The 25,086-nt window shown below is 40.2% G+C and overlaps 1 protein-coding gene across 3 annotated transcripts in view; it reads left to right on the forward strand.

Moving 5' to 3' along the window:
* cdh11 (cadherin 11, type 2, OB-cadherin (osteoblast)) overlaps positions 1 to 25,086 on the forward strand; it is a 109,376-nt gene that overhangs the window by 60,194 nt on the left and 24,096 nt on the right. For all 3 annotated transcript variants that reach the window (XM_034135922.1, XM_034135924.1, XM_034135923.1), the window contains exons 3-6: positions 15,181 to 15,560; positions 18,951 to 19,090; positions 21,079 to 21,373; positions 23,939 to 24,058. In XM_034135922.1, the coding sequence (XP_033991813.1) occupies positions 15,416 to 15,560; positions 18,951 to 19,090; positions 21,079 to 21,373; positions 23,939 to 24,058 (700 nt within the window). In that variant the 5' untranslated portion in view covers positions 15,181 to 15,415. The remainder of the gene's footprint in view (positions 1 to 15,180; positions 15,561 to 18,950; positions 19,091 to 21,078; positions 21,374 to 23,938; positions 24,059 to 25,086) is intronic.

Raw genomic sequence — 25,086 nt, forward strand, 5'->3', positions numbered from 1 at the left:
GGATCCTCTTGTCAAGGAACATTTCCTACATGTGTGGGGATCACAGTTCAGCTCCGTACTCACACGCTGCAGTTGAAATGGAGATAAAAAAATAAACATTTTCACAGATGTAGCGTGAACTCAGTTTTACGGTGAATCAGCAGTTACTTTCCAGTCTGTAACCTTTTCTCCACCTCTTCCTTTCACTCCAGTTTTTCACAATAGTTGCTCCACTCATGTCTCTCTTCTTCTTATCCATTTGTTGTGTTCTCACTTTTGATTTTAAAGTTCATTCTTTACAAGTCCAAACCTTAGTTGTACTTTAATCCTGCACTCAAATGTTGCCAAAGGTGATATGTAAGACACCCTCATGCCTCGATGCAAGGTCATCCGTCCATATAATCAGGTTTTAAATGGATTTTCTCATCTTTAAACAATCAAGACCATCACAGGACACAAAGAAATACAAATAAGCTCAAGCTGAAACGATTCCCATCATATCCACGTAGCCTGTAGCCCTTTCTTTTTGCTTCAGATCCGGCCACAGTGTACTTATGTCGACCTCACAGACTTTATTGCAGAAGCATAAATCAGTCTTTACGTTTGCTTGATACTCCCTTTTTTCTTCTTGTGGTTATGTGGCCTCTCCTTTTCCTCTTTCTCCTACCTTTCTTCATTTCGCTGTGGTCGTCTGTCCCTGCTCCCCGAGCCGTTAAGAATCTCAAGTATTTTATTTTTCCTTTAGCCTCAAATCAATTCCAGACGCCACCGTTTCCTGCCCCCCCACCTCTCTCCTTCTCGCCCTCCCTTTGGGGCTATAGACCGAAACCACACACACACACACACACACACACACACACACACACACACACACACACACACACACACACACACACACACACACACACACACACACACACACACACACACACACACACACACACACACACACACACACACACACACACACACACACACACACACACAGAGAAATGGAGTGAGAAAGACAGAGCGAGCCGCATTGAGAGTCTCAGGTTTTGCTTTCTTTTCCATAGCATGAATTCCTCAAACTTTCCTTCCTCCCCCCCCATTTCTATTCCGGGAATTGTGTGTTTTATTTTTTGATTGAACAGCTTTTTCCAAAGACCAATCCTCCCTTTTTCTCCTAGCGTTTGTCTTGGCTTGTCTCCTGTCATACTCATCCATCTTTTTATCTCTCCGTCAGATTAAAAGGTGCGGTGACAGTGTCATGAATCCCTTGTGATAGAGAGTGTGTGTGATTGTGAGAGTGTGTGTGTCTGTGTCTGTGTCTGTGTCTGTGTGTGTGTGTGTGTGTGTGTGTGTGTGTGTGTGTGTGTGTGTGTGTGTGTGTGTGTGTGTGTGTGTGTGTGTGTGTGTGTGTGTGTGTGTGTGTGTGTGTGTGTGTGTGTGTGAACTCTAAACCTCTGCAGATGTCTTCAGTGAGATCCTTTTGAAGTACTTTATTAATTAACCATGTGTGGATGTGTACACACATGAAGAAGAAGATGTCTGGATGATTGATTCTGGACTTAACAAAACAAAGTCTGGCAGCTTCTGAGGGTCACGAGTCGTTTTTATTTCAAAGCGAGAGATAATAAGCAACATTGGAAAAACCTGTGACATGTTCTGCAGCGCCATGTGAATATCCATATTCATTTTCCACTCTTAAGTATATTCTAAATGTCTCCCGGAGTAATTATAGTGCCACTCCAACTCCAAAGCTATAATTTGCTAAGATGGATCCAACTGGACTGTGAAGGAATAAAAGACAAAATGAACAACAGAGAGACGGAGAAAGAGAAGGACTGAGGGATAATTAAAGAGCTGGTTAATTTAGGACACCCTTCAACTCTACATTATAAGGTTTCCATTAAAGCCAATCAGGGCTTTAATACAACACTGCCTCTTTTTTAATTTCCACAAGCTTAACTCTGAATTGTGGACGTCATAATTAACTGTGGAGTTCTTCCTCCCAATTATCAGGAGTGAACGGCACAATAGTCACAAAGTTAGAGACCAGGAAGAGGGCAGTCCCATGCAAGCCAACAGCCAATAGACAGCAGACAAAAGGCTAATTGGAGCGACATTGTTTTGTCCTCAAGCTTAACTACATCTCATCAGCCCGCCCGTTGTCTTACTGTCTATTTCTGCTGCTCATTAGGAGAAAACACAGAGAGCTGATTGGGCCGAAAACAAGTTGATGACCAAACCAGAGAGATTTTCCTCCTGAATTCAAAAGGCCAAATCAGGAGCAGATGAAACATTAACCCCCCGTTACCGCCATTGTTTATGTCTTCATTACGTTTCGCTGCATTGGAAAGACATTGTTCCCCAAATGTATAGTTATATATCCGAGGAGAAGTTCATGTTAGTTGTGAATGCAAAAATTAAGACATTTACAAGTGGCGGCTAAACTTTTTTTTTTAAATACAGAGATTAAATCTAAGGACGTATATGTGCTCAAGTATTGTAATTAAGTACAATTTTGAGGAGTTTGTATATTATGCTACTAGACTTATTATTCTACTCCACAACATTTAAAAAGCCAATATTGCATGCTAATCTAACAGCTTTACATTTGACATTGCAGAATCTGATTATTAGCTAATCCAAAATATAAATTCTAATAAAAAACATGTACACATCATTATAGATTAGCCAGCAGCAGTATATGAAGTAATCAAAATTAGCTTCACCTTTACCAACAGTGATGAATGAATGCATCAATATTTAAAATACTGAAATTCATATATTCTGAAAGAGGCTTTTACGCACGACGAGTATGTTTACTTTTGTTACTTTAAGTATATTTCGATGTCAATACCCTTGTAGTTTTACTTAAATATGATTTTGAATGCAGTACTTTTACTTGTAACAGCTTTTACCCCCAAAAGTGTTAATTTAGGTGAAAAAGTGCTGGATACATGATGAATGTTACTTGAAATAGTCAAACCATGCAAAGACAACAACCTCTCTTACCATGTGGGAGATATTAGTTGATGTTTTTCTATCATTTGATGAAATGCATGATGTGAAGTTATGAGGCAGCTTCTCGTAGTCACAGAGACATAAAACAGGAAGGCAACTGGTCCAATAATCTATTAAAAAAAGGCCCCAAACATCTTTACCCAATGAATCCAAAAAGCCATCTCAGTCTCATTAGCAGAAGGAATTGTTGTGGTTGCTCATAAATTGCATGTTATTTCCATACAAATGAGTCTGATTATCACTAATTGAGGATGCTAATCAAAATGAGCATAACTAAATATTGTTGTCTCAAAAATACACATGAAAACAGAGTATGAAATAAAGTACTTTAAATATAATAGTTTAGCTCGGCGTGTGGAGAACACCTCCCAACACAACAATGGCAGAGTTAATTAGGTGCTAGTTAGCCGAATGCAACAAATGGCAGAGTTTGAGCCGTCAGCGCATTGTTTGTCTTCCTCATTAGCAACTTTGTTTAATAAGCACTCTGTAAATTAACAAAACATGCCATTTATGCATGTGTTGTGCCAATAGCGATAATGGGGAAGCTACTCATTACTGATTTCTAAGTTCTTGTAATGACGTTTAGCAATTCTCAGAATGCGCCTTTTTTAATTCCCCACCAATCAATCAACAATACTTTAATAATCTCAGGAGGAAATTTGGTTTGTGACTGTTATTAAATACATATTTATATAAACTCAGCCTTAGACTCAGAGTCATGATGAAGACTCAGGCTCATGATGAAGATATGATGAAGACTCAGGCTCATAATTAAGACATGATGAAGACTCAGGCTCATGATGAAGACTCAAGCTCATGATGAAGACATGATAAAGTCATGGTGAAGACTCAGGCTCATGATGAAGACTCAGACTCATGATGAAGACTCAGGCTCATGATGAAGACTCAGGCTCATGATGAAGACTCAGACTCATAATGAAGACATGATGAAGACACAGGCTCATGATGAAGACTCAGGCTCATGATGAAGACTCAGACTCATGATGAAGACATGATGAAGACTCAGGCTCATGATGAAGACTCAGGCGCATGATGAAGACTCAGGCTCATGATGAAGACATGATGAAGACTCAGGCTCATGATGAAGACTCAGACTCATAATGAAGACTCAGGCTCATGATGAAGACTCAGGCTCATGATGAAGACATGATGAAGACTCAGGCTCATGATGAAGACTCAGACTCAGGCTCATGATGAAGACATGATGAAGGCTCAGGCTTTTGATGAAGACTCAGGCTCATGATGAAGACATGATGAAGACTCAGGCTCATGATGAAGACTCAGACTCAGGCTCATGATGAAGACATGATGAAGACTAAGGCTCATGATGAACAGATGATGAAGACTCAGGCTCATGATGAAGACATGATGAAGAGTCAGGCTCATGATGAAGACTCAGGCTCATGATGAACAGATGATGAAGACTCAGGCTCATGATGAAGACATGATGAAGACTCAGGCTCATGATGAACAGATGATGAAGACTCAGGCTCATGATGAAGACATGATGAAGACTCAGGCTCATGATGAAGACTCAGACCCAGGCTCATGATGAAGACTCAGACTCATGATGAAGACTCAGACCCAGGCTCATGATGAAGACATGATGAAGACTCAGGCTCATGATGAAGACTCAGACCCAGGCTCATGATGAAGACATGATGAAGACTCAGGCTCATGATGAAGACTCAGACCCAGGCTCATGATGAAGACATGATGAAGACTAAGGCTCATGATGAACACATGATGAAGACTAAGGCTCATGACGAAGACTCATGGTGAGGACATGATGAAGACTCAGGCTCATGATGAAGACATGATGAAGACTCAGGCTCATGATGAAGACTCAGACCCAGGCTCATGATGAAGACATAATGAAGACTAAGGCTCATGATGAACACATGATGAAGACTAAGGCTCATGACGAAGACTCATGGTGAGGACATGAAGAAGACTAAGGCTCATGATGAAGACATGATGAAGACTCAGGCTCATGGCAGCCATGTGGTTGTTGCACAACAGTAGCATTGTTATTCACAGAAAAATAACAAGTAAGATTAAAAAATAAACCTAAAAGTAGAAAATAGTAGAAATCTTATAGGAGAAAGTGCAACAGGCTGAGTGCACGTGGACCTGAGCAAAGACAGGCTGAGTGCACGTGGACCTGAGCAAAGACAGGCTGAGTGCACGTGGACCTGAGCAAAGTACACTGATGGACAGATTGATGAAGAGAGTAGCAATTTATAAAGGAAGTGCAGGTATATCTGTCTTTATTATTGTTAGACGTAACAGTTACTAAGAGCCATAAAGCAGGTAGTGGACACGTTGGATGCCATATATTCTAAAGATGATAAAACATATGTTCGAGCAGCTACACTGCTCCTGTCAGCAGATTGAATATGACGCTGTTCCTGAAATCATTGACCTGTTTCCTAAATGGTCTCCAAGGCCCAAGTGTTATTAACCAATTACTGTTTACTGCTTTTATGCTAAGTGGGTCCATATCCACTCTCAGTCATCCCGCCGCTTCCACACGAGGGAATCTGTTGATGCCTTTGTGTGTCTCCAGAGGAAACTGATCTGCCTCGCTGAGGGAAAATAATCCTCTTCAGACTGTTTCTCTCCATCAAAAATCCATCAGAGCTCCGTGACACAAAGTACATTACCTTACAGAGATGGATAACAGGGGACATGGTTGTGACTACTGCTGCTCCCAAACACGTCTACTGGTGGTGTATGCATTGTGTTTCTCACTGTGCCCTTCACATCTGAGCGCGGTGTTATCAAAGACGTGATCATGGTGTGTGGAGTCGTGTTGTGTGCCTTTGAGAGGGCTTTGTGCAAATGATTTAGGAAAACATAATTTTCCCAATCATTTCTTTCCCAGTCAGAAGCCTGATGAAGTACAAAAGCTGGAGAGCATAATCATGAACGCCACCACAATTAAATTATGTAATTATTAAATTCCCAAATGTATACTATTAAGATGTCCATGTTGTGGACATTATCAGCGCTGGAATATTCAGTACTGCGTCCCCTTTAATGTAACAAGATATTAATGGAGTTAAAGTGAGGTTGATTAGAGATAATAGAACATGAATAGTGTGTGTGTGTGTGTGTGTGTGTGTGTGTGTGTGTGTGTGTGTGTGTGTGTGTGTGTGTGTGTGTGTGTGTGTGTGTGTGTGTGTGTGTGTGTGTGTCAGAAAGCAGCAGACGTGAGGTCTTGTGGGTGGTAATTAGCACATGGATTTCACTAATGACTGAACAGGAATCAGCAACTTCTACACACATGCTAACAAATTCATAACAGTCAAACAAGGACACACACGCTGAGAAGATTAACTCTGTTGTAACTCTGTGTGTGGTAGGTGTGAGTGTGAGTGTGTGTGTGTGTGTGTGTGTGTGTGTGTGTGTGTGTATTTCGCAGTTGCTAGCCACTCATTAATACCTATTTTACCGAATGCTGAGAAAGCTTTGCAGCTTTTTCTTTGTAATCACTTTACCACACACACACACACACACACACACACACACACACACACACACACACACACACACACACACACACACACACACACACACACACACACACACACACACACACACACACACACACACACACACACACACACACACACACACACACACACACACACACACACACACACACACACACACACACACACACACACACACACACACACACAAGTTCCTCTAATTGAAAGGCAATTAAGCCTCAGGTTTCGTGGTGTGAGCTAAACGCCGGGTGTCTGTTTTCAGCTTCGCTCTGTTTTTAAGCTTTTAACAGACCACAAAGAGCCGGCCACCGAAAGGAGACACCCAAAGTGAACTTTAATACACCGACTCCCCTTCTATCTGTCTGTCTCTCTATCTGTCTGTCTCTCAATCTGTCTGTCTTCAAGTCTTTCCGTTTTCTCTGTCCACCTCTGCCCTCAATGTCACTTTCTACGTAGGTTTTCATACTTACATTTTTCGCAAAATACCCAAAAATATAAACTAATGCTAATGATTACTACTTATCCAGTATATGCAAACAAAAAACCCATTGGGCTTATTCAGAGCCTCTATAATGTTAAAATCTAAATTGTATATAAAACACAAGATCAATATAGAAACAACAGCTTGAATTCAATAAGATTGGCAAACTTTAAAAAAAAGGTATTACTAAAGGAGGTATTATACAGTGGTCAAATGATTTTCAGACATTCATTGTTAAAACATTCTTTAGAGGTACAGCCATGTGTTATATATTAAAAGCTATTCCAGATTTGTGTTCCCTGAAAACGGATAAATAGAAATGTATTGTACCCCCTACCTTTTAAAACCGAATGCATTGCATGATGATTCTATCTTTCCAGCATCTCAGAAATGTGTGTTAAATTAACTTGACAGTTTCTAGGACGACTCTTTATTTCTCCTGGTTGTCATTCTCTGCTGCTTCAATTCATCGTTCCCTTATTTCCAATCTCTCCCTGCAGAATATGTTGCGTTAAAATAACCAGACGTTAAATGAAAGGAAGAAGAAAAGACCTTTCCAGTTCACAGCTTTGCATCGACAGCAGAGCAGCTCTGGGATTTGTTCCGGAGAGTAGGAGTGGATTTTCTTACAGTCAAAGTAAATCTAATTTTAAACCTCGCATGACCCTCTTTTGCATCCCAGCAGGAAAATGGCAGAAAAAAAGAAAATCACATCTGGTTCAAATATATTGGAGAGGGTTATAGAGGGGTCCAGTGGCTGGAGGAGTGTGTGAATAGTTACAAGTCTAGTCCTGATGATAGGAAAGTGGTGTGTTGGGGGTGGAAAAATATCAAATGCATATTAGTCAATTTACTGGAAACATTTTTAGTTTAGGTCACGTTCACATCGAGGAAAAATTACCCTAAAACACACCTAGAAGCAATTTATGTCTTAATGTGTGCATATGTATACATGTGCCTGTTGATAGTGTATATATAGGATATACATATTTTTATATATATTTGCATTTTTGTATTTGGGATTGTGGGAAACGGTTTTTCGATCATTCTGTCTGTACACACGAACTGAAAGATTGACAATAAAGTTGACTTTGATTCATCGTAGTTGAGTTTAGTTCATGATAGGATGCCTATTAATTAAGCTGTTTTTTAAAGTGCATCTAACCTTTGTTTGTTGTATTACCTCATTTCAATTCAAGTTAAACAAGATACAGCATCTCTAAATTCAGTGAAACCACCATCTTTGTTCATGTCGGCACAGACTTGCCACCGTGCCGAATGACACCAAGGTGGCAGGAACAAACGATGATACAGTGACTGTGAGAACTCAGAGGAACAAATGTCGCCTGCAGGGAACAAACAACACATTTTACACCCAACCGGTTGGCTAATTAAGACGAAATTCTTAAGTTTCAAAACTAAGGGGGGAGTTGGAGTTCACTGCCGTCAATGCACATCAAAGACGACCGCATTTAAATCTGTAAAGATGATAAATGTTGAGAAAAACAGCCAAGATGTGATCAGGCACCTTCTTAATCTTTGTAAAAGTCACCATCCATTATCCCATCATAGATGTATGGATAGAAATGTCTCAATTTCTCTGGCATGATAGTCGATTATAGTCCATGTTTGAACGGCCTTGTCCAGTGTTAAAAGGAGAGACTATAAGAGGAAAATTCACAACATATATACTCAGCTGAACTCCTTCTATCTCCTCTAATTCTCATATGTATGCATCACTCCTTTTGTACACATTGTGCAGACAGTAAGACCATTGTTTGCTTTTACGTCCCTGACACACACAATATGTGGAGACAGGGCGGAAGAAGTATGGTAAGACACACACTGTTAGCTACATACACATTCACACGCTGTGAGAGCCAAGGTAGACGGGGATATATATCACATCCGAACATGAATGAATCACCTTTATTACCACTGACCCCCAGAGAGACAGGGAGAGAGAAAGTTGCAGTGCAAAGGGAAAAAAGCAGGTTTAAGTTTGCTATGTATAGTTTCCAGCAAGTTATTTTAATGCTTTTGTTGGAAGAGGTTCCCAAAAAAGAGCGAGCAATGAGAGTGAAGCAGGCAGAGGGAGAGCTGAGAGACAGAAAGTGGGAGTTATATAAAGAGAGATGGAGCAAAATAACTCTCATTGTTGTTCAATGCAAAGCCTCCAGCATTGCTGAGATAGAGGCGAGAGAGAATGAGTAAAAGGCCCCAAAGTGGTGCACATGGTCAGCAGAATGGTTTTAGGGTATTTTATATAATAGAAGGATTTCTGATTGCTTGGTCGAGTTTATTGAAGTGTCATTGTGACCTTGAAATATATCTGTAAAGTCAAAAAGGTGTGTAAAAGTGAACAAAAGACGTCGTGCTGCAGAGAATTGCAGTCCAAAAACACTACAGCTGAGTCAATATAGTACGAAACACATTGCATAAGCATAGCATTGTTAAAGTACGTATGTTGTCAACAACAATGTAAATATGTGATAATCAATCACAAAAAAACAGCACATTTTGTTCAAGATGGGATACCAAACCATTGATACATATTTATTGGCTTGCATGGCCACACTTGTACTGGTAGAAAGTGCCAGTCGAGCCAATCATCAAAGCATAACAGTCCAACGTTTCAGGTCTAACTGCAGCTATGATCAAACACTTCTTAATTCTGCAAATTAAATCACAAGTGCAGTCCTGTGTAATCTCAAAAAAAGACCAAAGGCAGCATGAAAGAAAACTCCATCAGCCATTCATCCAGACTTAGAGGAATTCTACATAGTGTGTGCTTTGTTTCTGGAGATAATCATTGTGATTGCAGCTGGTCCGCCATCACAACTCCTCAGACTGAAGAGGCACAGTGTGAGAGGGAGCCAGAAAAACACACGACAAAAAAAGAAATGCATTTACCTTCACAGTCTGAACACAATAACAACCACTGTCTGGTAACCCTGGTGGTCTTAATGCGGTTTGGTGCAAAGTAAAGGAATGAAAGAAGGAAACAGGACTGATTCAAATTCTTATCAGTCGATGTCAGAAGATTTTTACAAGAACTTGGTCGATATGAAAGTTTGCTTTGGCCGTCGGAGTTCATGTGTTTGTCTGAGGTCAGTGGTTTGATGCAGTCAACATGTTTTTAAAGTGGACCTATCATGCTATATTTGAATAATATAGTGTAGGACCATACCTATATAAGGCATATTTATACTTTTTGTTTTTCAAAATACCAAACAGATCATGCATTTTAGCCATGCCTCATTTTGCTCAATTTGACATTTTTTAGCTGTTTTAGCAAGGGCTGATTCAGTGAGAACAGCACCATCTACTGGCCTGGCATATGTACTACAGCGTCTCCAGCGCTTTCGAACGGCAATGGCCGTGGCTGTCTCCTCCTGATTGGTGGAGTTGGCCCAATAGCCGTAGCGCCACCGTCCTGACGTCAGGGCAGTGTTCAAATCTGGATCAGTTTTTATCAGATCCGTTGCAGCCCCTTTTTTAGAGATTTGGGTATGGAGGAAAATAGAGAGGGTTGTGTTTTCTGACACTTGGTGAGTTCCCTGGAACACCGGGGACACATATTCATGTATAAAAGACGTACAAAAGTGCATTTTGCATGATAGGTCCCCTTTAAGTATCCTTGAGCAAGATACCTAACCCCAATTGCTCCGTTAGGCAGGTCTACAGTATTTTATGTATTTGTTACAAAAATGACTTAGTTCCCACTTGACAGTTAACGGAAAGAAACAAAACAAAAAAACACCAAAACGTCACATGTACAAGGAAAAGTACAACACCCTCATCTGAGTCCTACTTAAAGTGGATAAAAGGGTCTAAATGCAATGAACATGTGTGCAGTGTGTGTGTTAGAGTACACACACTACATACCAGAGAGACCCACACACACAATTGAGAGAAATGAAAAGGACAATCATGGTGATTCATCCACTTATTCACATCATTTAGTGTGATTGGTCAGTTCGTGAGAATATGTCAGCCGGCGGGGCATGTCGCGCTGAATTCCTTATTTTTCTTTTTCTACCCAACTGACCTTTGTGACACACACACACACACTCCTCTAATGTTAGCCAATGAATTACGGTAGTCTAGGCCAACACTTGACTCATGTATTCACAGCATTGCTACGAGCCCAAGGGAAGGGAATGACACACACACACACACACACACACACACACACACACACACACACACACACACACACACACACACACACACACACACACACACACACACACACACACACACACACACACACACACACACACACACACACACACACACACACACACACACACACACACACACACACACACACACACACACAATTCTAATGTGACTCTTGAGTCATGTATTCAGACAGAGGAGGAGGTCTGGCCAAAAGGCTAGCTCGCCCTGGGGAGTCATTATCACGCTCTCTCTCTCTCTCTCTCTCTCTCTCTCTCTTTTTGTGGAGCTTTTTCAGCCATAAACTGAAATGTAAAGCAAACAAAAGAGAACATTGGAACAAGAGTGAAGCAGGATTTTCAAGCGTTCCCCATGAATAAATGCTCGCAATGTTTCAAACATCTAGCTCTTTTCTTCCTTCAAGAAACTCAGTTATACATTTAACTCCTTCAGTGGGAGGAAACCGTTTCTTAGCAATATTTCTCTTTGACATCAGGTTCATTTCATTGTAATTAAACAAGCCATTAAAAGGGGACCTATCATGCAAAATGCACTTTTAAGTATGTGTCCCCGGTGTGTCAGGGAACTCACGCAGCGTCAGAAAATAAAACCCTCTCTTTTCCTCCGTACCCAAATCTCTAAAAACGGGGCTACAACGGAGCTGATCCAGATTTGCGTCCGATATGACGTAATATCTGAAATGTGGACCCACGGCCCTATCAGAAACGTTGCTATCAGAAACAATGCCCGACTGTTTTGGACGTAATATGGTCGGTGTTTACATTAGCATCGCTAACACTCAGAGCTAACCTGTACTGGAGAGCATGTGTGTGAAGAAGCAGGAAATAAAAAGGAACTCACCTTGTGGTATAACCGGCAAGAGAGAAAGCCTTTGAGCTCCATACTGTTTCAGAAAGAATCCTTGATAATCCATGATATGGCGTTTCATCACGGCAGTATTTAGTTTAGACAGTAGCTGCCGGGTCCCGCATGAGCTCAGCCCCCTCCTGTTTTATTTTGTATCAATTCTTTTTTTTTTTAAAGCTTTATACCCAAATCAGCACTTTTGAAACAGGAAGTGAAATAGAGGGATATGAGGCATGGCTAGAATGGGTGATCTGTTTGGTATTTTGAGCAAAACACTTCATAGACATGTTTTTTATATATTTGTATATATCTGAGACCTATGCTATTGCCTAAAAACAGCATGATAGGTGCACTTTAATATTCACAGTCACATCGAGAATTACCGAGCTGTCGCGTTGCTACCAATCTGTTTCATTATTGTTGTTTTTTTATGTGTTTGACTTGACAGTTTTTGAGGCAAATAACAGATGACCGGTGACAGGGTTTCAGGATATTGGCGGAAGCAATTTATTTTGGACTTGTTGTGCTTTCGCTTGTTAAATAAAGCCGGCTCTTAGAGTAATTTGACGTGTTAGTGACAGTTTGAGAGCGTGTGAATAGATTCTGCATAACAGCTGTCAGCTCCCACAAGGGTTCATAATTGTTTTGGTGTTACCATTGTTTAGACTTGTTTTAAGCTTCAAAGGAATTCACAAATTACTTTACCTGCAAGTGACAACTTCTAAGAATAGATTTCCTTGAGGTGTTGCTTTTCTTTTCTTAATAAAAAGTGTTGTCCAACTCTATTTCGAAGAAAACCGCCCTCATTAAAAGAGTTTCCTTGTTGGTTTCAAGTTACTTTAAAGCCTAAATGACTTTGTGTAATATGAAGCATTTAAGCAATATCATCCTCACGTAATTACATCTTCTCGTCTCTGGTTTTTGTGTTTGATTTCACTTCAATCCTTTGAGGTAATTTTTGTTTCTTTCGTATGATGAGAGAGGCAGGTGCCAACTCGTCTATTCAGCCTATTTTTAATACACTTTAAATAGTTTAAGAGATTTTTTATTAGATTTACATTTGCCAGATTTACATGTAATTACATCTTCTCGTCTCTGGATTTTGGGTTAGATTTCACTTCAAACCTTTGAGGTAATTTCAGTTTAGTCCCACAAATGTTGCCTCCTTGTAGTGGCAAAGACGAAACATCTTTAAGGCTTATACAGACAAATGATAGACAAGCATTGAACACACACACACACACACACACACTTATGCACATCAATCATAAGACTCAAGGATAATTAGCCAGATGATGAGCCGGTGTGGGATTAACTGTCCACACTTTCCTTTTGGGCGCTCATGTGGTCAACAGGTGCAAATGAGCCCTGAGGGGATTTTCTCATCTACTGATCTATTGAATATTAAACACACACACATTTTGTAAGCACTAACTTTCTTTGATAAGGCAAAGAAAGATCAGCAAGAAGCAATTATAACAAAAGAACATCTGAAGAATATAGGCCCTGAAAAATCAAACAGTGACAGCTAGAAAAACTAATTTGTTTGTGTTGTAAAAGGGATGTGTGCAAACAATCACTTACTGACAGCTTCGCGCATGTGTTGAATGATTTAAAAACACTGACAGCTTTTGTGCAATTATTCTGAGTTCAGCTGGAGCTGGATTGGCATTGATCGGACGGCTGAGAGACACTCCAGGTTAATGTGGAAAATAACATGGAGGATGTGCAGCTGTGTCCCAAATCTCCTGTCAGCCATGTCAGGGCCGTAATGGAGGTTCATTGGTGAAGCAGCTGTGTGCAAATGAACCATCGATATACTGTTAACTAATAGGCTGGGAAATGAATTATCTGACATATAGGTGCGAGTCAATGAAGTGACATTATTCCCTTAATGAAGTGGAATTAGTTAAACCTGTTTCTAAATGTGTGTCAGTATTTTTTGTTTATTGTATAAATAAGGCTAATAGAAACACTGGGAGAAGGTTGCGGGAGCGTGAGGCATTGAAACGTAACTATATGCATGAAGGTTGTCAAAAAAAACCTTGCCTAATCCAGAATTTGCTCCTACATTTAGTGGATAAAAAACGATTGTATGTGACATAGGTGCGAGTAAATTAAGTGACATTATTCCCTAGGGTAATTAGTTACACCTGTTTCTAAATGTGTATCAGCTTTTGTTTCTTGTCTTTCGTATGATGAGAGAGGCAGATGCCGACTCGTCTATTCAGCCTATTTTTAATACACTTTAAATAGTTTAAGAGATTTTTTTATTAGATTTACATTTCCACAGATTGTTCCGGTCAAAGTCTGGTAAATACCCACTAACGGAAACACTGGAAGAAGGTGGTTATGTGGTAGCGTGAGACATCAAATCATCCTAACTTAACCAAATACATGGTCTGGGTTAAAAGGGACAGACAAACACACTTGTTGGTACTAAAAAGCTAGATACAAGAAGAAGTAACAATTAATGCAGCATGGATGGTAGAGCGCCGATCATCTTTTGTCTTACATTTGGCATCATTAGATTTCATTCATTGCTACAATTACAAATTATTTTTGTCATATGCCTAGGATTTTCATTAAAACTGCATTTAAAAAAAATGTGTATCTAGTTTCTTGGAAGGAGCAAGCAGTTTCTTTCTTGTTTTGGATCATTTTTCTGTGCTCATCTTGCTGTGTTCAACAGATGAAACTGAAACGAATCAGGAAACCACATTTCCCTTTATCATTTATTTGCTCTTCATCAGTTAGATTGTACTTGAAGTGGCTGTAAATAGAGTGATACGGGGACCTGGTGCTGCCTCCCACACTGAATCAGTCTGGGTCTAATTGAATTCAAGCTAATGAGTTTACTGACAGCGTTGTCTGGGTAATTAGTGCAATGTCCTAATCAACACAACAACCATTTAAGAAGTCCGATCTCTAACTGCAGTCAATTAACAACACCCTCTGTAACAGACAGGAGTGAACGATCACAGAACATTTGATGTTGTTTCTGCTGTCAGAGTTACATTCGTCACTGTTATAAAGATGAATGTCTTCGCACGGTAGAAGTTGTACTAAAATGAATGTAATTTGGTTTTAATGTTGTTCTACTTTGATCTCTTTCAGGCTCTGTGATCAGAAGAGAGAAGGAGATTACCAATCGTACGAAGAAGAACAACAACAACAATAACAAGGAAAAGAAAGTCCATATCGTGGAAGCGGGTGATGAGTATCCTCACCAACAGGCTCCTTCTCAGCTAATGAACTAGGAAGACCATCATTTTGTCAGCAGACACAAGATATCACCTCGGTGGGAGCGGCGCTCCACTGAGAGGAAGCAGGAAGTGAAGTGAACGTTGAGATGCTGGCGATGAAGCGGACGGGCCTCGGCTCGCTGAGGGTCTTCCTGCTGTTGGTGGGAATCTCAGCGCTGTGTAGCGTGGCGTTAGGAACCAGGAGAGGAAACACTGCCCTGGACCACAGGGGCCACAGACACAGACATTCAGGTGAGTCAACGGGAATCAGACGGGACTTAAAGGTCACCTATTATGCAAAATCCTCTTCTTCATGTCTCTTCTTCATCAACACGTGTCCCCTCTTCTTCATGTCTCTTCTACATCAACACGTGTCCCCTCTTCTTCATGTCTCTTCTACATCAACACGTGTCCCCTCTTCTTCATGTCTCTTCTACATCAACATGTGTCCCCTCTTCTTCATGTCTCTTCTACATCAACATGTGTCCCCTCTTCTTCATGTCTCTTCTACATCAACACGTGTCCCCTCTTCTTCATGTCTCTTCTACATCAACACGTGTCCCCTCTTCCTCATGTCTCTTCTACATCAACATGTGTCCCCTCTTTTTCATGTCTCTTCTACATCAACATGTGTCCCCTCTTCTTCACGTCTCTTCTACATCAACATGTGTCCCCTCTTCTTCATGTCTCTTCTACATCAACATGTGTCCCCTCTTCTCCATGTCTCTTCTACATCAACATGTGTCCCCTCTTCTTCATGTCTCTTCTACATCAACATGTGTCCCCTCTTCTCCATGTCTCTTCTACATCAACATGTGTCCCCTTTTCTTCATGTCTCTTCTACATCAACATGTGTCCCCTCTTCTCCATGTCTCTTCTACATCAACATGTGTCCCCTCTTCATGTCTCTTCTACATCAACATGTGTCCCCTCTTCTCCATGTCTCTTCTACATCAACATGTGTCCCCTCTTCTTCATGTCTCTTCTACATCAACATGTGTCCCCTCTTCTTCATGTCTCTTCTACATCAACATGTGTCCCTTCTTCTTCATGTCTCTTCTACATCAACATGTGTCCCCTCTGTGAAAAGAGACTCTGAAAGTTTCAGGAAAAAAGATTCTCTCTCTTTTTGTCCTGATCCATTTATATAAAAACCTGTCTGTAAATGAGCTGATCAGATTTTGGCCACTTTATGATGTCATAACGATTTCTTGGCTTGTGTAACCATTAGCCAATCACCAACCAAGGTATATGATATTTGACTCATAAGTGCCATCACCAGAAATCCAAATTATACTTATATAGCGCTTTATCCAGTCTTTCCAGCCCCTCAAAGCACAAGTCATTGACCCTTTCATACCTCATTCATACAGAGCAGTGCCACTTGCTCTAGGAAGCTAACATTCTCACACACTTACACACACACCCACACACTGTTGGGCCATCGGGAGAAACTCAGGGTTCAGTATCTCGCCAAAGGATACATCGATGTTGACCACATGTTTGGGATCGAACCAACAACCTTGGTTGAAAGACGACCACGCTTCCTCTCAGCCACAGTCGCCCTAAACTAACCCTACAAAGCTAACTAAATGCTATTTCATAATTACAGCATGGTCAAATGACTCCCTGTCCCCAGCGCTTAGCTAAAGGCGGCAGCTAATATTCAGTGTAATTTAACCGAATGCTAGCAACTGCTGTTTTAAAATTCAACAGTTGGGTACTTACTCACATATTTTATGCCTCATCTTACCAAAAACATAAAGAAAACACCATTGACTTGGAGACAAAGAACCGGGAAGTGGTGAAATGCTAACAACTGTATGTGTTTCAGAATGAGAATATGTGTTATTACGAAGTAGGTTTACACATACGAGGAATTTGCTTCAGTGATTCCTGCTCCACCTGCTATGTGTCAGATTAGGGATTGTTTTGCATCTGCCTGTATCGAAACACACAGCTTCATACTGTAACTGATGCTTTGTGAGATACATCTTTCACTTGACAAAACACAGATGGTCACACATGCCACTTATTTCCTTTGTATGCATTTCAAAGTGACAGTGATCTCCCTTGTGACCACGAGGCACTTTATACTTCAAAACACCAGCAATCCATATCTGACAATTACAATCCAGCTGTGTTATCATCCATAAGAATTGACGCAAATATTTACTTTAAGTAATGTAAATGTTTATTACCCTTTACATTTGCAGAATGGGAAAGCACTACATTGACATTAAATTGTCAATAATGTGATGCTTACTCTAAAATCCCCCAAAGCAGTTTGCATTATCACATCTTCAGTGTATTTACACTCAGAATGTATGCATCCGGTTTATTGTTGTGTTACCTTTCCTTATATAGCACAGCTTTATAACACACGGCAGCTGCTCTGTGCCGACACAGCTTGAAACTGAAGTGCCTGAAAAAAAAACACTTGTTGCTGTGAGTGCTCTTCACAGAACCCACCCACATTGTCTCCGATGGGATTTAAACTTGTGACCCATAATTTGAAATATTCACAGCAAACAAACGGCAGCTGGGGTTATCATTCCTTTATTCAACATGGATTGGTTCAAACATTTTAGTTTTTAACCATTCATGAACCCAATGAATGTGGTGTAGACTTTCATGTATTGGCTTAAAGGTCCCCTATTATACTGTTTTTCATCAATATATTATAGGTCTCAGATATATCCAGAACCTGTCTCTGATTGGCTGAAACACCAAACAGATCATTGTAGGATCCCATCATCCCCTCTGTTTCAGCCCTGTTTCCAAAGTGCTGATTCTCTGTCTGTTACTTTAGATGAAAATAAGGAGCCCCTCCCCACGCCCCTCTGAGAGATATTTGGTTACAAAGAACACAATGGTGCTCTAGGAGGAGATTCAGGTGATAAGGTGGGGGGGGGGGTTACCTTGGTTGGTGATTGGCTAATGGTTACACAAGACAAAACATCGTTATGACATCATAAAGTGGCCAAAATCTGATCAGCTCATTTTCAGACAGGTTTTTATAAAAATGGATCAGGACAAAAAGAGAGAGAATCTTTTTTCCTGAAACGTTCAGAGTCTCTTTACACAGAGGGGACACATGTTGATGTAGAAGAGACATGAAGAAGAGGGGACACATGTTGATGTAGAAGAGACATGAAGAAGAGGGGACACATGTTGATGTAGAAGAGACATGAAGAAGAGGGGACACATGTTGATGTAGAAGAGACATGAAGAAGAGGGGACACATGTTGATGTAGAAGAGACATGAAGAAGAGGGGACACATGTTGATGTAGAAGAGACATGGAGAAGAGGGGACACATGTTGATGTAGAAGAGACATGAAGAAGAGGGGACACATGTTGATGTAGAAGAGACATGAAGAAGAGGGGACACATGTTGATGTAGAAGAGACATGAAGAAGAGGGGACACATGTTGATGTAGAAGAGACATGAAGAAGAGGGGACACATGTTGATGTAGAAGATACATGAAGAAGAGGGGACACATGTTGATGTAGAAGAGACATGAAGAAGAGGGGACACATGTTGATGTAGAAGAGATATGAAGAAGTGGATTTTGCATAATAGGTGACCTTTAAATGTGTTGACAACAGATGTATTGATGCATGTTTTTGTGCTTGTAGGTCACTCGTCACTGCACACACACAGACAGAGGACAGGGAAGGAGGGGCAGGTTCTGCACCGGTCCAAACGAGGATGGGTCTGGAACCAGTTCTTCGTCATTGAGGAATACACTGGGCCTGACCCGGTGCTGGTGGGCAGAGTGAGTACCAAAAAGCGAGTTAATGAAGTGGTCTTTCATCCATTTCTCTTCTCTGGTGGAGAAAGGTCAAAGATGGGTGTATGATAACAGTAAAACAGGAAAATGTGTTGTCTGGGGATGCAAAATGATTGAAAGAGAAGGATGAAAGGAATATAAAAAGGTTAGGAAAGTGTCGACAGAACTATAATTTCACGGGAAGACTAGGGGTAGAGGAATGTGAGAATTTGATTAGGGGTCTTGTCAAATATCTGGAACAAACTCCCAGAAACCTGCAGGTCCGCTGCAACTCGGACTACTTTTAAATCCAGGCTGAAGACTTTTCTTTTTGCCGCTGCTTTTAATTGAACTATTCACATCTTAAACTGCACTGCAACTTGTATTCATGTGTTAGTCATGTTTTATTATCTTTGCTTTTTGATATTTCTAATGTGTTTTATGCTCTTAATGTCTTTCATTTCTGTAAAGCACTTTAAATTGCCTTGTGTTGAAAAGTGCTTTATAAATAAACTAGCCTTGCCTTCTCTGGAGTCAAACTGAATACATGCATGAATAACAAATTGGTCTAATAGCCAAATTGCCCTGCGTTTAAAATCATAGTTTTCAGGGTGACAGGCAGGGAGCCAACTCCAGCAGGATTTCAAAGTGCTTCTCCAATTTTGTCCGGAGTAAAAACTATTTCACGTTCACTTTCAAGGTGAAGATGATGTGTGGTTCTCCTCCAGAAACACCACATCACTCAAAGAGAGCATCGGCTTTCATAACAACAACCCACAAATGATGTTTACAATGCATCATATTTCATCCTGTAGGGGTTGTACAAGAGGAACAACACTTTAATTGAAAGTTGAACATTATTCAATTTCCTTTTTCGGATGACAACGTTTTAAATCTCCAAGCTATTAGTGTTTGTGGTCCGTCTCAGCCTTTCCACTACAGACTTGAGGAATAGACGTCTCGTGTCACAGCTGTGATGGAAATTCATTTTGAGCAATAGTACTGGAAAACTTTGGAAGCTCGAACTTACAATAAGATCAAGGAAACATTGTTGCTGATATCTCCTTATCTGCATATTTAGCTGACTCTTAGGCTGGCCATAAATATATCTACCTGTAACCAAAACATGTCTTTACTATAGTATATACTAAAAATCTGAGACAACAACTAAGGATTAAGATGGACGTCACAGATGTAGCTTGTTTAATAATAATAATAATAATAATAATAATAATAATAGATGACATTTGTATAGCGCCTTTCAAGGGACCCAAGGCTGCTTTACATGGTGAACAAACAGATTAACAAAAGGAGCAAATAATAAAATACAAATTAAATGAATAGCAGTAGAAGTGGAAGCATTGGGACTCTGATGTCAAACATAAGATCTGATGATCAAGGTCTGATGATTCTGGTCTCTTTGACATGAGACCAGAATCATCAGACCTGTCTTTCACTTCAACTTTAACACCATCCAAAATCCAATTGTTATCAGCACCAAAGCTGCCTTTTATCCATTCAGTTTCTTTATTTTCATTGTGTCTCACTGTTAGGAAAATATCACTGGTCACCGGCTTGAGCTTCAATCTCAGGATCCATGTGTTTCTGATCCTCTCCAGAATGGAAGTAGTCATCACATACAGAGCATCAACTAGTTCCTGAACAGTGTCCTTCACATGCTGATATCCAAGAGAGGGAGTTACACAGTCACAAGATGGAGGAATAGAAAGCAGTATTCAATGTTTACTTCAGATTAGCTCCACGTCAGAAATGAGCATGCTTGTCATATGTCTATCTCCATAGAGGCTGAATCATCATGTTAATCACATAGCTATCATATGCCTAAAACAGTCCTGATGCTCTTCTAGGTAATCATACATCCTGTCATGTACACAGCTACAGTTGGGATACCTTTGTTATCATGTTACTCTGATATTGGAAGAGGGCATTCAGTATTTTCCCAACACTCACCCTCTTCCTCCCCCCTGTTGCAGCTCCACTCAGACGTAGACTCCGGCGTTGGCAGAATAAAGTACATCCTGTCGGGCGAAGGTGCGGGAACGATCTTTGTTATCGACGACAAGACGGGAAACATCCACGCCACGAAGACGTTGGACCGCGAGGAGCAGGCTCAGTACACGCTCACAGCGCAGGCGGTGAACCGAGACACCAACAAACCTCTGGAGCCGCCCTCAGAGTTCATCGTGAAGGTCCAGGACATCAACGATAACCCTCCAGAGTTTCTACACGGGCCGTACTATGCCAGGGTGCCTGAGATGTCCAATGTTGGTGAGTAGTAGAAATATTTATTTTATTTTTCAAATTGATTTATTTTAACCTATTTTAATTTCTTGTCAGTTTTACTTTTATCTTGTTCTGTATTTATTTTGATTTTGTCGTTATGTTTTCTTCTTGTTCTTTAAAGCACTTATAGCAAAGGTGCTATACAAATAACGTTTATTATTATTATTATTATTAAATAAAGGGTGAGGGGACAGGACGAGAGTGGGGGAATGCTTCGATTTAAAGAATTTAAAATGTGACAACAGAAAGATTGCAATTTGGTCAAATGCTAAAATGGGCAATAATAAATACATTGACTTTCTGCAAATAATATAATTTGTTGCCAATCCTTTTGTTCTTATACTTAAGTAAGACTTTTGAATGCAGGACTTTTAATTGTAAAGAATATTTTTACAATTTGTAGTATGGCTACTTTTACCTAATAAATTAATTCTGAGTACTTATTCCAAAACTGAGTCTATATGCATCTCAGCTAAGTATTTTAACATACTGAATTATAATCTAATAATGTAAATTGTACACTTTTGTTCAATAAATAAGAAGTTTGGTTTTAATCTGAGTGCTCATTTTCAACTTTTAATTTGAGAAATTCAGTCCTTCAAAAAATATTGTTAACAGTTTTGTCCTGGATGATTATTAGTGCTCCATTTTGTTTGATGTAACTAAGCCCTGGTTTGAGTGAGAGCTTATCTTTAGAGCTGACCCTCAAACTTGTTTGCTGTCCAAATATGAAATATAATTTGACAACAGCAGCAGTTCAGAAGAGATACTCAATAGCACAGAAAGTCTATCCGTTGAACATTGAGTGATGTTTCCTAATGAAGTCACCGATGGAGTGCATTGTCAGTGTTGTTTGTCTGCTAAACAGCTCTTTTCATACATTATTAATTATCCCTGAAATCCGACCACAGGAAGTGTGACGGAGGGAAAACAGACCGAACCATTAGCTGACAACAAGCTTCTAAAAAGCCTTTTCTTTTCTTATGCACAAAAAGTAGTAGCAGAGAAAACATTTAGCATTAGATCGGCATGGATGAGACCTCCTGCCATTTCCTCCGAGTCTCCTTACTTACAGCTTCTGATCTTTATAGATTTTCTTTCAAAATAGGATGTGGTCAGGGAGAGTCTCAACCCCTCTGGGCTGACCTGGAATGAACCACACTGGCAGAAACTCTGCGAGCCAGATACATCCCTTCATTGAATGGGCCGGTCTGAAAGGACTTCTGAAAGGACTTGTGAATAAGTTCTGTTCAGGCTGTTTTTTTCCAACCATCTGCTTCCCGAGTTGAATCCTGAATGCAGAAAGTCTGGTTTCCATCATCCACAACCACAGAAGTGGAACAGAAAAGCTGTAATTTGACTAACTAGGTCCATGTTCCCTCATGGATGTCAGAATTAGAGCAAATACAGAAGGCAGTCTCTTTCAAATTGTTGGTGAATTACCCGGTACACTTTAGGTAGCTGCCACATTGAAGAAAACTTGATTACAGTTATATACCCAATGGATTTTTGTTTGAGTAGAAAAGTGGTGCTCAACTGGAAACATCAAAACAGTTTATGAAACTGCAAAAAGATTGTAAAGAAGCTTAAGCAGCAGAAAACACACTGTTATCGATATGAAGCACCCAAAGGGCCCGGAAAATATCAGCCCGTTGCAAAGAGTCAGCAGTTTAGTCCAACTTGTGCCACCTAAAGGCAAGCAATGTAACAGCTTTTAAAACCGTTGGCATGTTGATGTATCTCAAATCAGGGAAGCAAAAGTGTTCAACTACTCAATGAGCTCATTGCAATTACTTTGGCTGATGTCTTAGCTCATTTCTAACCTAAGCTTGGACAAGAAAGGCAAAACAACTTAAAGTCTGACCAAGTGCTGTCTTTATAAGTCTCATGGTTGTGTGCCTAAAAGTTATATATGATTAGAAAGATATTGAAGCATGAATACATGTAAGAAATCTTCAAAAGTTGACATGGTGATGGTCAGGATTAGCTTTTGATTGTTATACTGCAACAATTTTGTCATTGTAAGATTGTTTTTATGTGGTACAGAATAAAATGTAACCCCATAATAAAAGTCATACATCTCAAGGTATAAAGTGCAGTTGGTATTACTTTTATTTCGAGTATGTTTTATGAGTCGTGTCACATCTGCTTAAGGGAATTTCAACAATAACGCAACATTTTTCAAACCTCTGCACATCTGATTTATTTGGCTTATCGCCTCAGCTTAATGGGTTTTTATAAATCAAGGTGGGGGTTGTAGAACTCTGTCACCACATGCTGAAAATATAATGTTTTATTTAAAAGTTGAAATTCGTCTGAACTGGCATGATGAAACGTAGAGAAATAAGGAGTTTGGACCAGCCTCACAGGAGCAGTTCAGCTGAAGTGTCAAGCAGAGGGAAAATGTTTATTTCATTTCCTCTCCTCATGCCGCGGTGAATTGACACTTTGAGACAAGACGCTTTGTCAAACCATTCTTGAACCGAATCACTGAGTCATCCACTGACTCATCTCTCTTTTCCGTGTGTGTGTGTGTGTGTGTGTGTGCAGGTACGTCCGTGATGCAGGTGACGGCGACAGATGCAGACGACCCCACCTACGGGAACAGTGCCAGGCTGGTTTACAGCATTCTGCAAGGACAGCCGTACTTCTCTGTGGAGCCGCAGACAGGTGAGGCTGCAAACCTGTCATTGGTTTACACACAACTACAAACACACACAAATGCAGCATCCCATGCTCTGTCTCAATATGCATACTTCTTGACTTTAATGCAAAGTATGGCTAAATGCACTAGAAGTCCAGATGGTGCAATCATAACGTTCAAAAAGTTGGAACGCTGGAACCATTGACCGACATCTTGGCTACGTAACCATCCGCAATTCACAAAGTTGAAACGCTGGACACTTTTGCACCCCAACGACCGCCATCTTGGCCACGTAACAGAAGTAATATGACCATCCATAAGGCTGGGAACTCAAACCTGCCATTGGTTTACACACAACTACACAACAACAATTGTTACATCATGTAAATAAAATAAGATAAGTACTTTATTGATCCCAATTTGGGAAATGTTGGCGTTGCAGCAGCATAAGACCCGTGCTCTGTCTCCATATGCATACTTTAATGCAAAGTATGGCTAAATGCACTATAAGTCCAGATGGTGCAATCACAACGTTCAAAAAGTTGGAACACTGGAACCATTGACCGACATCTTGGCTACGTAACCATCCGCAATGTTGTTAGCTTGAGTAGACGCAGCGATATGCAAATAGAAGTTATACATGTGTTCTTTGTTCATTATGGAGGTATTATACCACTAAAACTGGTGTCAAAAAGAAGCCACATTTAATTTGTATAGGGTTATTTAAGCAGTGTGCAATGATTTGCAACTGAAAACACTGAAGCCGAAGTTAGCTAACTAGCTTGGGCTCTTTTTTTGGATAGCAAACAAATCCGGCCCCCCCAAAAAATCAAGGTTGGTCGCCAGAATGTATAGAACTGATCAAATTTGGAATCAAAACTATTGTAAGATATTCCAAATGAAACAATTAAAGGAATGACTGTGTGCAAGCCTTTACAAGATGGGCACTAAGACACTATATTCAAGTTCTTTAAGAAAGATAAATATGATACAGTGCATGATTGTGAACCACAACACTCTAAACAACAAGAATTAACTGCTATGTACATCATCC

This window comes from Trematomus bernacchii, unplaced genomic scaffold (genome assembly GCF_902827165.1).
Source record: "Trematomus bernacchii unplaced genomic scaffold, fTreBer1.1, whole genome shotgun sequence".
In the NCBI taxonomy this organism is placed as follows: domain Eukaryota; kingdom Metazoa; phylum Chordata; class Actinopteri; order Perciformes; family Nototheniidae; genus Trematomus; species Trematomus bernacchii.